At 40.3% G+C, this 16726-nt stretch overlaps 1 protein-coding gene across 6 annotated transcripts in view; it reads left to right on the forward strand.

Annotated features, from left to right (window-relative positions):
- Positions 1-16726, forward strand: part of Pigg (phosphatidylinositol glycan anchor biosynthesis class G (EMM blood group)) — a 54190-nt gene that overhangs the window by 34807 nt on the left and 2657 nt on the right. For 3 of the 6 annotated variants that reach the window (XM_006985814.4, XM_076547103.1, XM_076547105.1), the window contains one exon: positions 736-3276. The exons of 2 other annotated variants lie outside the window; for them this stretch is intronic. In XM_006985814.4, coding sequence (XP_006985876.1) covers positions 736-952 — 217 coding nt within the window. In that variant the 3' untranslated portion in view covers positions 953-3276. Of the gene's footprint in view, positions 1-735; positions 3277-16726 lie in introns of those variants that run through there. One more of the 6 variants, XM_076547102.1, reaches the window with a different exon arrangement.

The raw sequence follows: 16726 nt of genomic DNA on the forward strand, positions 1-16726 counted from the left end.
CCTGTTTTTTCTGGAGCATGGCCCCCACAGGTCACAAGGCAACTTTCACTGTGCACACATTCAAGTGACCCCTGTAGGATACAAAGACAGAGACAAGAACCTCTGACACAAGAGACAGTGGCTTGTAGGAATACAGTATGGTAACTGACATACCTCTGCAGGAAGGGGGCTCCTGTGGTTTAGAAGTGTTTGGACACATTGCTGGGAGCTTGCGGGGCAGATGTTGCCCTTCTCATTAAATTTACTGTTCCGTTCTTCACAGAAATGCTTGTGCTCTATTTTATATTTATTAGGTTTCACCTCTCCTTTTTAAAAGATTTCCTAGCCTTAATTCTTTTATTACATTTATTTGTTTGGTGTGTGTGTGTGTGTGTGTGTGTGTGTGTGTGTGTGTGTGTGTGTGTATGTGATTCACATTTAGGTCAGAAGACAACTTGTTGGTTTGTTTTCCCGTTAGTTTTCTTCTTCCTCTTCCATGTGGATCCTAGGGATCGAACTCAGGTAGTCAGGCTCAGCAGCTCGTGCCGTTCTGCCCGCAGAGCCTCTCACCAGCCTAGTTATACCTTTCTTGTACCCCTGTAGGACGTTATCACTGTGTCCAGTGACCCAACAAGTACACGGAAGAGAGACTGGTATGCTCTAGTCCAGGAGCGAGAATATTCATTGTTATTTTTAAAGTAGAAACATGAAGTGTCCTGTGACTGCTCTGACGCGTGTTTTCTGTTTTGTTGATAGTGGTTCAGCACTGAGCCGCGCTTGCTTCTGCTATGCACTGATCTGTTCTGTTCCCGTTGCCACATACATTGTTCTGGTGACATCTCTGCGCTATCACTTATTCATATGGAGTGTATTTTCTCCAAAGCTTCTCTATGAAGGAATGCATCTGCTCATCACGGCTGCCCTTTGCGCGGTATTCACTGCCACAGACCAGACGCGCCACACGAAGGTGTAGGTGGAGACAGATACTTGGAGCTGATGCACTTTTCAGTCACTGTTTGTATCATGGATTTGAATATTGAAACTGCCTCCATTCAAGATCATTCTGGGGGTGGGGGAGATGTGAAGACTATGAAATTAGTGGATAACTTAATTTTACTTGGATTGAAATTAAATAGTAGATTAATAAAAGACCACTTTAAATATTTAAGTATCAAATTTTCCCTATTTACAATCAGTCACTCTGAGATTTTCATTTTCACTAGGTGAGTTGTGACTATATATGTTTAAATTGATGGAAACAAAGTTCTGTACTTTATCATATCTGTATTAATCTCAGAGATCCCAGGAGCCCTGGTGAAAAGGTGTGCCTGCTACAGGGGCTACATCCTAAGAGCTCTTAAACCAGAGGTGCCCAAAATGTTTCAGTTTATTTGGATTATGTTTATCAATGTTGATAGCACTTGAAATGAAAACTAATCATTTCAAGACATTATTTATTTAAAAATGATCTGTTGGTGGACAAGGTGGAACACACTTACATAATACCAGTACTCAAGAAGGCAAAATCAAGAATATTATGATTTCCAGGCTGCTTGGGATACATAGGAAGACCTTGTCCTAACTCCCACCTCCAATAAAAACTAGTACACATTAATATAACAAAATAACTATTTTCCAAAAAACATTTAATGAGAAAAATAGCATTGTTTTTATGTTTTTGCAGATGTCTTAAATGACCCACTCAATTGAAAATAGTTGGAATCTACATTTGATCTATTGTAATTTATGTTTGAAAAATAAGAAAACCAACCTCACTCAAACCTGTGTTTGGAAAAGTGTAGAGTATACTGCCTCTTCTCTGTCAGCTTAAATATTGTGCTTTGATACCAAAACAAAAATTGGAAAGTGGTATATAGGGTTTTATTGATTGTTGTTGTTATTTGAGACAGGATCTCTGTAGCCTAAGTTGGCCTCAAATTTTTGATCCTGCCTCAGCCTCCCAAGTGTTAGGATTACATGTGTGCATTACTGTGCCTGGTTGTAGATGTTAGCTCTTCCAAGTTAGTTGGACTAAAATGGAGGAAGGGAGGTTGTCTGTGTGTGCAGGTTAAACTGATGATCTGGCTAAGGTCTTCTTTTTCACAGTTTAAATATCTTTCAGCCATGTCATATTTAGGAGGCCTAACTTGAGCCAGTAGAATTCTTTCTACATCACCGTGGACCTGCTGACACAAAACTGACCTGCCAGGCAAGATATGCTTCTAATACAGTAGTTGCATGGATGTTATGGTGGCAACTAACCACTTTATGATTGGACATGAAGCCTCTTCTACATCATGCTATGAACCTGGTCAAAAGCCCATGGCCAGAAAGGTTATAAATTCTACAAGAAAACCTACTAGTGTTTTGCAAGATGGACATGTTATCACACTGTCTTTGAAATATTTATGTTTAAAATTACGGCTGCTCTCAACCTTGGTCAGAGAAGCTACAATTTTTGCAGTGGGCAGTGGTTAATGCAGAGACTTATAAGTGGTCAAAATGTGGAGGATGATTGATTGTTGAATGCTCAGTCTTAAGTGGACCATCTGTAACACACACACATACACACATGCTCACACACGCTCACACCAAGAATCAAGTAACATTGTGGAAGAGCAAACAGAAGGAATGCAAGGGTTGGGGAATGGGAAGGGGTATCTTCTGCAAAGGACATAGCTGTTGTGCTCATGAACCATAGCAGTTGTGGTTATCCACCCAAGACCTGCACAAGATTGAGGTCCTTGACGTTCTCACATGGATACGGAAGGAGCACTTGAGGTACCACCCTTAGCTGAGGAGCTGTTGTCAGTGGGTACTGGAGGAGGAGTCATTCTTCTTCAGAGATACAGCTACTAATAAGTTGCCCATGATCTGGTAAATAACCACATATACATATAAGCAACCCTAATTAAACTCTGTGTTATTAGGGGAAACAGACGTGAACAGAGGAGGATGTGTTGAGAAGAGTTCCAGAGGAAGTAGGGGGAGTATGAGAGAGGGGCAGAGGATAAAAATGGTCAAAATACATTATATAGATGTATGAAATTATTAAAGACTAAATACAGTATTTTAAAAGGGTAAGTTGGGGTAAGTGTGTATATATGCTAAAGTATATATAATATAGCTTGTAAATATAAAAGGGAAAAGAAAAATCCACAGTATATTTGTTTTTATAAAAAATTTTATTATAGTCTCACTATCTATTTTCCAGAGGAAACAAATAATATGATTTTTTGTTGTTTACATGTTAAAATTTCGTAGATGCTTCAATAAAAAGGCTGTATAACACCATGACATTTACTTTTGTGGGTTTTTTGTTTGTTTGTTTGTTGTTTTTTTTTTTGCGGGGGTTTTGGTTTTTTTGCAAATGTTAGGGGTCAAACTCAAGACCTTGCCCATGCTAAGTTAGCAGCAAGACCTGAAGCCAGGCTTTTATGGGCAAGGCCTCCATGAACAATGAGATAACTGGAAAATTGGAAAAGGCTTTGTCCGGTTTGCCTCAGTTAAGCATAGCTATTCTGATATGTTCAGTGTCTAAACCCACTTCTTAATTGTTATGTCCTTCAAGATCAGCTTTCCTAAAAGATCCATGTATTCAACTAACTTCTTAAGTTTTTCTATACCCTGGTATTTTAGAAAGGATAGGGCATGAATATCTCCTTGTGGGCCCAATAGACTCCTCTCCCTTTCCAGATCAAATTGGCTTTCTCCTCCTTCTTTGATGCTTGGGACTCTTGCATTTTCTTCATATTTCTGCTTCTTTTTCATCACTTTACCTAACCCAAGGCTTTTGGAAATAGTAGCAGAGAAGTTCATTTTTAGGTAGGAGGAAGAGGTAGGTGAAAAATACGAATAGTTTTGTTTTCTTTCTTTCTTATTCTTTCAGTGTAGTGAAAAGGAAACATAAATGCATCTCAGGTGTCCCTTCATGTACATCATGAATGCACTATACAATCTTTTTAATCTTGTGAACAGTGATGTATAAAATAATTCTGAAGCTGGGTGTGGTGATATATGTCTGTAATACCAGCACTTGAGAGATTGAGGTAGAATGATCAAAAGTTTTATTTGTTTGCTTTTTAATACATTTTATTATTTTTTAAATTACAGGTAGCTTGTGGGTTTGTGCATGTGAGTGCACGTACCTGGAGAGGCCATATGGTGTTGGGTCCCTTGGAGCTGGACTTAGAAGGTTTTGAGCCACCTGATATGAGTGCTGGGAATTGAACTCAGATCCCCTGAGCCATGTCTTCAGCCCCGATAAAAAATTATTTTCTTCTGTTTTTTGAGACAAGGTCTCTCTATGTAGCCTTAGCTCACCTGGAACTTGCTATGTAGACTAGGATGGCCTCAGACTCCTAGAAATCCTGGTCAGAAGCTCATCATTACTATTATAACTCCTGGAAACCAGGTGTTACTAACTATTTGTTATAAGGGGTGGTGATGGCGTGCGTGTGTTGGGGGGGGGGATGCAGCATTAGGCCCATTTGTCATGAAATTTACTGTAAAACTGGGCTAAAGATTTTTTAACTCATTAATCTAAACAGATAAAATACAAAATTTAGGGAGAATTCAGTATTTAATCTTTATGCTTTCATAGTACAGTTTATTTTAATTACTTTCTTAGCCTGTAAAATAATGGTTTCCATTATGACATTTCTATCATGTATGTCATTGTGCTTCCTCCTATCCATCCCTTTGCTCGTCTTTGCTCCCTCCCCCTCTCCTGTTGGTTCATTTCCGTACCCCAAAATAGTTTTTCTTCTTTCATGTCAACCAAAATAACTTAAAATACAGGTCTTAACAAATGAGGTCCCACTTAACTCCCCAACATAACAGGCTATTGCCATTGCTCTTGGAACCTTATGGTAAGATCCCATTGCTGATGACACCACGTACTTGAGTCATAAACACTGAGAAATCCAGTGGGCACTACCTGAAGGCTTTGTCTCTGCTGACTAGCTTTTGTAGTGCTGGTAGATGCTATGCATTTTATCAGAGGAGAGAAGCCATCAGTCTCTCCCAGCTGTGACCCCTGAAGGCCACAGTAATGACTAGTCTGGCCAGATAGGCCCTGGTGCAAGAGTGTCATGGGTGTTACCGGAGTGACCAGCGTTTTCTGAATGGATCTAAGGTGTGCTCCATAAGACGAAACCCACACCTGGTGCCATTGATGAGGCCTAGAACTTGTAGATAAACAGGTCATGGTCTTTAAGGGAGAATTTACTATTATTATTCTGCTAAATAGACATAAGGTTAAAATAACTCCTGATAGCATATTGCTGTATTCATAGATCAGTGCATCTCTCAATAGTCATTGGAGAAGCCGCTTGTGGTAGATGACAATTAACACAGAAACCCAAAACTGGTCAGCGTGCAGAGAATAAGACTGCAGGATGCTCAGCCCTAAATGGAACATCTGCATCACACCCCTCTCCCCAGAGGTCAGGGATCTTCATGAAACAGGGGGGGGGGTACTTTTGTTAGCTCAAGCCAGATGAAATCCAAACATGGAGAAGGTGGGCCCCAAGTCCCACCAGTAGCTGAGGGTTGAGGGCCCATTGGCATTTGATAACTGCTGGAGAGGGAGAGTCAACTTACTTTGCCTACCAAGTCACCCCTGGTAGGTCATCCATACTCCAGAGCAGGACCCACTCCCAAGAGTAGTTGGGAAACACAAATTCAATAGGTTTTTAAAAGAGCAGGGCAGGGGGAGAGGAACAAAACATGAAGTTGTGGGGGAAGAGAGGTAAGTGTGGATCTGAGAGGAGCTGGGGTGGATATAATCAAAATACATAGTACGAAATTGTCAGGGCTGGAGAGATGGCTCACTGGCTGCTCTTCCAGAGGACCTGAGTTCAATACCCTGCACCCACATGGAAGTTTATAACTACCTATAATTCCAGACCCAGAGGATCTGATGCTGTCTTCTGGCCTTTGTGGGCACAGCATTCATGTGGTGCACAGACATGCATGCAAGCAAAACACCCATTCACATAAAAAAATAAAAATAAATTTTCAAAGACTTAAATATGATTATTTCAGTTTTTTGAGACAAGGTTTCTCTGTGTAGCCTTCTGGAACTCACTGTGTAGACCAGGCTGACCTTAAACTCATAGAGATCCACCTGCCTCTGCCTCTTCAGTGCTGGGATTCAAGGCGTGCACCATCACTGCCCAGCTTAAAATATTACTTTAAAAAAAATTGGGCCTTGGACATTTTTTCATGAGTATTATTGCTAGAGAGTTTTTTGTACCTTCTCATTGTTCTGTTATTATAAATAAAGGAATGGAAGGAAGCACTCCCTGCAAGCACGAGGACTGAGTTTGACCTCACAATCCACATAAAAGTGTTTGGCATGGTGGTCAGGTTTGCAGTCCCCCTGGGGCGGAGCAGACAGGATCTCTGCGGCTGCCTAGCGAGTCAGCGCAGCCTAATCGAGCTTCGGGCCAGTGTAAGACCATGTCTCGAAGGAGGTAGACAGCCTGCTGAGGATTTATCTCTGATTTCCACTTCATGAACATGTGTCTATATGCACCTGAACCACAGGAACATACACATACACATACATAAAAAACATTGATAGGACTAGATATCTTTTCTTTTTCATTTTTTTTCTATACAGTGTTTCTCTCTGTAGCCCAGGCTATACTGAAACTCACTTTGTAGACCAGGCTGGCCTCAAATTCAGAGATCTGCCTGCCTCTGCCTCCCCAGTGCTGGGATCAAAGGGGTGTGCCACCATGCTTGGCTCAATACCTATTTCTGATTAACAACAATCATGATAAAACTCAGCAAGCTAAAGTCAGAAGAAACTTCCTTAATTTATTTAAATGTGTCTACTGAGAATCCCAGCAAATCTGTCATGACCACTAACCTCGGAGACCTTGGACCTGCATCCCCTTACCTTCTCTGCTCAGGTATGTGTAGATCCTAGCAAAAGCAGTGAGACCAGAAGACACACTGAGGGTTTGAAAGTCATGAAAGAATTATCACTACTCACAGGTGATAGGGAAATAGATTACTAAAAAGAAATTCAAGGCTGTTTACAAAAATCAGCATATCAGGTCATTAATAGTCTTTAAACCAGCACCAAGAAAATATAAAATGTAAATGATGATCTAAGTAACTACAGATGGAACCATGGAAAGATGGGGAATTTGAATTGTCCAGAAAGCATTCTACCCACAAAAACTTAAAGCCCACTCAGTTCCAGGCTGTCGAGGTGGAGCACCATGAAGTCTAAGATAGTCTCATCCATATAGGGACGTGCCAGGAGCACTAAGAACATTTGAAAGTAGAATATTGGATTTCATTGGCAAAAAGTATGGGATGAACATGGAAAACGGTGCTATGAACAGCTTAGAAATACTATGTTTAATAAAGGTTACAAGGTCACAAATGACACATTTATATCTACAGGTGCAGATACACATGTGGAATATTAAGATGTGTTACATTTGTTCCTGCTGTGGAACATTTGTTTTAATGATTCAAAGATGTGCTGCATTCTTTTATGTTGTATTTGTTTAACTCTGAAGCTGTGTTACTATGCCTGTCTAAAACACCTGATCATTCTAAGAAAGAGCTAAATGACCAAGGTACAAGAAAGGATAGGTGGAACTGGCAGGCAGAGAGAATAAATAGAAGGAGAAATTTGGAAAGCAAGAGAGATCAAGGAGCAGGGCTGGAGAGATGACTCAGAGGTTAAGAGCACTGGCTGCTCTTCCAGAGGTCCTGAGTTCAATTCCCAGCAACCACATGACAACTCACAACCATCTGTAATGAGATCTGGTACCCACTTCTGGCCTGCAAGGATACATGCAGGCAGAACACTGTATACAACAGAAAGGAAACTTAAAAAAAGAGAGAGAGAAAGGTCAAGGAGCAAGAAAAGAAGAGGCCAACCACCCAGCCATACAGCCAGCCATGAGGATTACAGAAATAAGAAAAAGAAAAAGCCCAGAGGCAAAAGGTAAATGGGGCAATTTAAGTTAAGGAAAGCTGGCAAGAAACAAGCCAAGCTAAGGTCAGGCATTTATAAGAAAGAATAAGCCTCAATTTATTTAGGAGCTGGGTGTTGGGCTCCCCAAAAGAGTAAAGAAAATAACCAACAACACACACATGGGCATATAATAGTGAAGGATAAAATAATAGGTGTGCTCACATTATAAAGAAAAATAAATTCCTAAATGGATTAAAGACCTAAATACAAAAAACAAAACAAACCAACAAAAACAATTTCACAAGAAAGGAAGCTTCAGGATCAAGAGAATTTCTTAAGAACAAAACAGGCTGGGCGGTGGTGGCGCACGCCTTTAATCCCAGCACTCGGGAGGCAGAGGCAGGTGGATCTCAGTGAGTTCGAGGCCAGCCTGGTCTCCAAAGTGAGTTCCAGGAAAGGCACAAAGCTACACAGAGAAACCCTGTCTTGAAAAAAAAAAAAAAAGAACAAAACAGGAAGCATAGTCTTTAAAGAAAAGATTAACAAATGTAATTCATTTTTGCCAAATAAAAAGACAGCTGTGCCTGCAACAAAATATCTGCAAACCCCAGGCTAATGTTGGGTATCCCAGTGCAGACATGTTGAAGAATGGGATATTAAGAGGGGATAAGGTCATGAGAACTAAGCCTAACCCTAAGACTTCATTTCAGGAATGAGTTGTTGAGATCGATTATCACAGCATGGGTTACTTATTTCAGATGGGTTAGTTATTGCAAGGTTGAGTTAATTGTAAGGTGTGTGTTTTACTTATTTTAGGATGTGAATTATGACAGGGCATGGGTTATTACAGAATCGCTTAGTTATTATGGGATGTTAGTTGTTATATGGTAGGTGAGTTCTTGCAGGAATTAATTGCTGATAACAGCAAATTGTCCTCTTTTTGGCTTGCCTTTCTTCCCTCTACCATAGAATGAAACAGCATGAAGCCCCTCTCCAGTAGCTGCTACCTTGATCTGGGATTCTCCAGGCTCCAGAACCATGGGTTAATTGATCTATAAAGCACCCCACCCCAAGTATTCTATTACAGTAACAGGAAATAGACTGACAAGTGGTATCTAGAATGTGCAATGAACCTGTGGTGGTTTGAATGATAAATGGGCTCATATATTTGAATACTTGGAAGGCTATGGAACCTTTAGAAAGTAGAGCCTTTCTGGAGGGAGCATGTCACTGAAGGTCAACTTTTAGATTCTCTCTCTCTCTCTCTCTCTCTCTCTCTCTCTCTCTCTCTCTCTTTGTCTCTCTCTGTCTGCCTCTCTGTCTGTCTGTCTGTCTCTCTCTCTCTCTGTCTCTCTGTCTGCCTCTCTGTCTGCCTCTCTGTCTCTGTCTCTGTCTCTCTCTCTCTCTCTCTCTCTGCCTCTCTGTCTGTCTGTTTGTCTCTCTCTCTCTCTGTCTTTCCCTTCCCCTCTCCCCCTCTCTTCTTGTGTGCATATAAAATATGATCAGCCAGCTGTCTCCTCTCACTACCACACCAAGCCTCTGCCATTGTGGACTCTAGCCCTCTGGTACTGTAAGCCAAAGTAAACTCTTCCTTAAGCTATTTTTTGGTTGTGATTTTTTAAAATTACAGCAACAAAAAAGATGTATTTAATACAGCAACTTCTTTAACTAATACAGAAGTCTTATCAAGTGGAAAGAAACAAATTTTTGAAAGCTAGAAAAAGAGCATAAAATACACTAAATGCTCAGTAAAGACACTAACAATTACAGAATGAAAGTGAGGACAAGATACCATTTCACAACATCAAAAAAAAAAAAATGACAAGATTGCTGAGACCAGGAACACCAGCTACTGAGAGAATTAGGAAATACCCTTTTCCGTGTCTCTATGTAGGAAGCTTCACTGGGCACAGCAATCCTGCAGAATCAGTATTGGTTCCTGCAGGAACTAAAACATACACACCCTGACCCTCAACCCAGATGTGGCCCAGGAGAAAGCTTGACAGTAAGCAAGACCATGAACAGGAATCTTGGTGTTTACTGTTGCCATGACAAAATACCTAAAACTGGGTATTTTATGCAGTAAAATAGTTTATTTGCTCAAATTTTTGCAGATCCAAGAGCATGGTACTAATGTGATATTTTGTTTGTGCTCTACCAAATAAAGCCTGCCTGAAGATCAGAGGGTGGAGCTAGCCATTAGCTAACCATAGAGGTCTGGAGTTCTATATAGACAACAAACAGGAAGTGATATGGCTGGGTGGAAAGAGGAAGTGATAAGGAGGTGGGATAGAGACAGGAATTCGCCCCCTTTTTGATCTGAGGAGTCATGGAAGAGGTTACTGGCTGGCTCTGTTACTTCTCTGATCTTTCAGCATTTATCCTGATATCTGACTTTGGGTTTTTAATTATTAAGACCAATTAGAATTTGTGCTACAAATGGCACCCACCATTGGGCATGGATCCACATAGACCTGAGAAAGCTTAAAACAATTCTAAATGCACAGAAATGGAGCCACACTGAGCTTCCTAGTCTCACAGTCTCATGCCAGCAGCCAAGCAGAGACATGTCTCCCAGCAGCTGCCTTCAAGATGGAGGGGACTGCCAGTCACCATGAGCTAAGCAGTGTGGTGGGTTTCTGCAGCACTCTCTCACACAGACTGTGGTACAGAGAGGATTCTCCTGGCCGCTGCCTGCATGCTTAAACTATCAGCACAAGCTCTGGTAGTATGCTACATGGTGGATTTAGCTTTTGCTCAGATGGATAAAAAAGCTAAAATATACACAGTAAAAAGAGGTCTAGACAACAACAAAACCTTCTAAACAGGTTCCAAAGTGTTTTAGAGGTTCCAATGTGTTTTACAATGTGCATAGGCTTAAGAAAGAAATAAGAAAGGTATGGACAGTTATAGAAAGAAAGAAATAGTTTAAAAATAATATAATAAAGTCTTTAAAGAGAGAAGTAAAGTAATATAAAAAAAAGAATAAGCCACGTAGAGATGGGAAATACACAGGGAGTCTGGATCCTGTATATTATTGTGTTGATTTTGAACTTTTTTGAATGATAATGAGCAAAAGACAGCTGCTAGCAGACATGGGCTTATGAACAAGAATGAAAAATTGAAACAACTTAGATACTTTAGGGCTATCTTACTTTTAAAAAAATCAAGCTGGGCGGTGGTGGTGAATGCCTTTAATCCCAGCACTCAGGAGGCAGAGGTGGGAGGATTTCTGTGAATTCAAGGCCAGCCTGGGCTACAGAGTGAGTTCCAGGAAAGGGCTCAAAAGATATACAGAGAAACCCTGTCTCAAAACAAAACAAAACAAAGCCAAAAAAGGGAAAGAAATTAAAAATATATTTGTCAAATGGAAATCAAAAATGTCTTGGAGTTTTGTTCCCACAGGAGATAAGAGGTTGTGTATTTATTCCAGAATAATATGGATCAGGTATGACCAGGGGAGATCTTCTGAATCTTGACAGGTGATATCTATCAACAAAGTATACTGCTGGTCATCCCAGGACTTGTTCATTATCTCAAAATTTTCTTAGGGTCCCCCAAAGATTACCAGTGCCCCCAATCAACAAGAAGTAGTCTACAGAACTACACCCACATTGCCAAAAATAAATTATGAATGTTTATTTTTATTTAAGGGGGGTTGGTTATAAATTGTTAATGGTTAATCTCTTTCTAAGAAGAAAGGGGGATATGATGTAAAAATGGTGGGAAAAAGATAGATAATTATAATAAAAAGGGTAGATTATTGAATCTACTTTAATCCAAAAAAAACAACTGTTAATTTCAAAATATTTTACACTGGTATGGATTTTAGTTTACTGATACAAATTTAAAGTCAATTTTGTTACATTGTATGTATATTTCTACTCTTGTTTAAGGGATTATGTTTATATAGCTCACTTAAAAATATAAGGCAAAGCCGGGCGGTGGTGGCTCATGCCTTTAATCCCAGCACTCAGGAGGCAGAGCCAGGTTGATCTCTGTGAGTTCAAGGCCAGCCTGGGATACCAAGTGAGTTCCAGGTAAGGTGTAAAGTTACACAGATAAACCCTGTCTTGGAAAAAAAAAAACATATGTGTGTGGGTGGGCAAAATTCTAATTTTTGAAAGCTATTTTTATAAACTAGGATAATCAAGAAACAGATTAATAATTAGTCATTTATGATGATCAAATGTGTAGATATGTTAGATGTGCTTTCAAGATCATATAGAGATATATTTTAGATAGATGGTCTTCAAATACTTCAAAGACCTATAGAATATGGCATTTAAAATGTTTTATTAACCTAAGGGGTTTTTTTTATGACAATGAGACATGTCTGCTCCTGGCATCACCAATCTACTTCAGAGAAAATGATGGTCATCAAAGAAAGAAACTCCATATGGAATTTACTTTCTTTGTGGCAAAAGTTAGTCACTGGGCAAGAAGTGCTCTTGCCTTGACTGCTGACAGTATGCCATCCAAATTGGACAAGCAGGACACAAAAGGAAATAACTGGCAAACTTTGCGAAGACAAGGTAGGACAGCCCTTCAGAATACCCTGCTTTACAGAAAAGTCTGTCAGATATGCTAGGCCTGTAAACTGCAGATGGATGCCCCAATGTTGCAGAGGAACCTTCAATGACTGTCCAGGAATCCAGTTGTTTCTGTCATTTTTCAAAATTTTTGGAAGTTGCTTGCTTGTACTTCTTGCTTCCTCAGGTAATATTATTTTCTTCTTGGGTCTCTGATAGAGTTGAAGACTTATAGTTATAGTTTTCCTTGTTACCAGATTCAGAAAAGAAATTCACTAAAGAGCTGTAATGTGTTTAGGGTTGAGAGACATGAAAAGATAGTTTTGGTAATGCAAGTTGGAACAGAGAGTGACTTAGGTACAATCTTTTGGACTCACCAAGAAAGGATAGATAATGGAGCGTTTTCTCTGAATTTGTCGAATGTTTATGCACTAGACATTGTTGATGTATTTGTTGTATATAATTTTTCTTATATTAGTTATAACTTTTCATCTTTTACTTTAGACAAAAGGGGGAAATGTGGTGATATTTTGTGCTCTAACAAATAAAGCCTGCTTGAAGATCAGAGAGTGAAGCCAGCCACTAGCTAACCATAGAGGCCTGTAGGTCTGTATGGATGGGAAGTGATATGGCTGGGCTGAGAGAGGTAGTGATAAGTGATAAGAGACAGGAGCTCAGCCCCTTTTAGGTCTGAGGAGCCGTGGAGGTAAGAGGTGACTTCGGCTGGGCTGGCTCCTTTACTTCTCTGATTTTTCTGCATTTACCCTGATCTCTGACTCTGGGTTTTTAGTTATTAAGACTATTTAGGATTCATGCTACATACTAACATCTAAACTCTGATAAGGACTTCATGACTGCCTCATGATGTGGCAGATGGCATCACAGTGAGTGGAAATACATGGAGGAGAGGTTCCATGGTAAAGCAAGAAGCAAGTATTGATAGATCACTATGGTAGACCAGCATAATCCCTTCTGAGGGTAGGAAACCCCCTGACGATTTTGCCTCCCATCTTGAAAGTCACACCACCTCAGCCTCATTACACTAAGGACCAAGGTTCTAACACAGAAAAACTGTGAAAGACACTCTAAACACATTCACACAATAGTGGTTATCTACAGCTTCTCTTATATCTTCTTACTGAGTTCCTTAAGATTATTTTCAATGCCTTTTGAAGCAATTTAATAAATTTCTATTTATTTGGGCTTAGTTATGCAAGAATTAATGCATTCCTTTCTAGTGTCAGCCAGTATTCTGTTAAGAATTTTTGCATTGGGCTAGGAAGATGGCTCAGTGGCAAAAACTCTTGCCAAAAAAAAAAAAAAAAAAAAAAAAAAAAAAACCAAGAGAACCATACCAGTGTAAAATATTTTGAGATTAACAGTTGTTTTTTTTTTGGATTAAAGTAGATTCAATAATCTACCCTTTTTATTATAATTATCTATCTTTTTCCCACCATTTTTACATCATATCCCCCTTTCTTCTTAGAAAGAGATTAACCATTAACAATTTATAAGAGTTCAGTTCCCAGAACCCATGTAAATGGCAGGTGGGTCTGGCACTTTGGCAGCAATTCCATCCTTTTAAGGAGATGGAATTGCTGAAGCAAACTGTCTAGTAAAACCCTACCTCAAAGAGCAGGGTAGAAGAGTGGGTGAAGATTCCCAACACCAACCTTAGGTTTCTGCTTGTGTATGCACATACATGTACCCACACATAAAAACATACATGTATATTCACACATAGGACACACACATACATATGTAAAGAAAATAAGTTTTGTATTCATGTTTATGAGTTATACAAGTGTGAAACTTTTCTTTCTTGTGATTATTTTATCATGCTTTGCCATCCAGGTAGTACTATCCTCGAAGAGCATGTTAGGTAGTGTTCCCCAATCTGAGATGCAGAAAATCAAACTTGGATTCTCTCACAATATATAATGCTTTTGTCAACTCTAGATGTATGGAGGATTTTAACCTTTTTTATTTAAGGCAAAAAAGGGGAAATGTGATATTTTGTTTGTGCTTTAACAAATAAAGCTTACCTGGAGATCAGAGTGCAGAGCTAGCCACTAGAAGCCAGGCATGGTGTCACACACCATTAACCCCAGCACTTGGGAGGAGGAAACAGGAAGTGATATGGCTAAGCAGAGAGAGGAAGTGATAAGGCGGGGTGGAGACCGGAGCTTGGCCCTTTCAGTCTGAGGATTCCTAGAGGTAAGAAGTATTTCTAGTGGCTAGAGGCTCTGCTTCTCTGATCTCCAGGCAAGCTATATTTGTTAAAGCAAACAAAATATCACCGCAACCCACACCCCAGCAAGCAATCACTTCTGCAGCAGACCTCAGCAGTGTCCTCTGATTCAGCTCAACTCTGACACTGTCTGCTTAGAGACCATCAGATCCCACAGGTTGAGGGCTGAGTCCCAAACATTGTCTCACTTCTGGTACAAATGCCAAGCCCTAGTCTGTTTTACCAGGGTTTCCAACAGACCATTGGTAAGGCAACTGTATTAGTCTTTTTTTTTTTACTGCTATGACAGAATACCAGGGCTTAAGAGATGACTCAGTTGTTAAGAGCACTCATAGCTCTCGTAAAGAATGTAGGTTCAGTTCTTAACACCCATATTAGTTTGCTCACAATGGCCTAAAACTCAATTCCAGGAAATCTGGCACTCTCTTCTGGCCTCCACAGGCACTTAAATGCAAGTGGTTTATACAGGCACACACATATATACATACTACTTAAAAAAACCCAAGGCTAGGCACTTTACAAAGAAAAGGGGTTTGTTTAACCTAGTCATGGGAGTTCAAGGGTATGATGCCAGCTTCTGCTCCTCTCTTGTGAGGTTGTCCTAGCAGAAGTGCAAGAATGGTCACAAAATGAAACAGGAAGCAGATAGCGGAGAGGAACCACTTTTCCTCTTTAATGATAGATAGCTCACTCTGTGGGAACTGATTCACTCTGTAAGACCAGCATTAACACTTTCAAAGGGCATCATCCCAATGACCTCTTTATCCTGCAATAAACCTGCCTCTTAAAAATTTCACCACCACTTAATGTTGCCATTTTGGGGACAAAGCTTCTAACACATGAACCTTCAAGGGATGCACTCAAGCTGTCTCCAAACTACAGCAGCAAGTAAAAGGACTTTGCCTACACCACTGACTATAATAGTGAGAGAGAACTGTGAACACCTCAGCAGAGGAGCAATAAGTGGGCTGTAGCTTACCTATACAATGAAATAAAGTATCAGGAAAAGTGAGCCAGATTTAATGTGAATTAATTCACAAGTGAATCTCAGAAACATGATGCCTACAAAAAGAGACTAAATACAGTATGCTTATACAAAAATTTTAAATGTATAACAGAATACAGCATATTGTGTATGGGGACACATGCAAATATGTACTACCTAAAACATGCTTTTAGTCACTGATCTATGCTGTGAAACGACACCATGACCAAGGCATCTCTTATGAAAGGAAGCATTTATTTGGGGGCGTGCTTACAGATTTAGAGGCGTAGTCCAGTATTATCAACAGGAAGCATGGTGCTGAGAGTTATATCATGATCTTCAAGCAAAGCAAGAACCTGGGCTTAGCAGGGCTTTTGAAACCTCAAAGCCATCCCTAGTGACACACTTCCTCCAACAAGGCTACACCACTTAATCCGATCAAAGTGTTCCACTCCCTGGTAACTAGGAATCCAAACATATGAGCGTATGGGGGCCATTCTTATTCAAGCCACCACAATGGTAGGTTTACATGTTTGAATACTTAGTTACCAGTTGGTGGAACTGTTTGGGAAGGATTAAGAGGTGTGGCCTTGTTGGAGGAGGTGTGTCACTGGGGGTGGGCTTTGAGGTCTCAACAGCCCTCACCATTCCCTGTTAGGCCTCTCTGCTTCATGCTCGTGGATGAGATGTGACTTTCAGCTGCTGCTCCAGCACCATGCCTACCTGCCTGCTGATGCCATGCTCTCCACCATGATGGTCATGGACTTATCCTCTGAAACTGTGAGCCCCCAGTAACTTCCTTCTTTAAGTTGCCTTGGTGATGTTGTATCTTCACAGCAACAGAAAGCTTACTAAGACAGGGAAGACTCACCAGCCTCGTGTAATTGATATCTCAGAGGGTCAGAAGGAAGATGTAGGAAAGGGTTCTGGATATTCCTGTATTTTATGTAGGAATAAAATAAACAAATAACCGCCGGGCGATGGTGGTGCACGCCTTTAATCCCAGCACTGGGAGGCAGAGCCAGGTGGAT

This window comes from Peromyscus maniculatus, chromosome 10, assembly GCF_049852395.1.
Source record: "Peromyscus maniculatus bairdii isolate BWxNUB_F1_BW_parent chromosome 10, HU_Pman_BW_mat_3.1, whole genome shotgun sequence".
NCBI classification, from domain to species: Eukaryota; Metazoa; Chordata; class Mammalia; order Rodentia; family Cricetidae; genus Peromyscus; species Peromyscus maniculatus.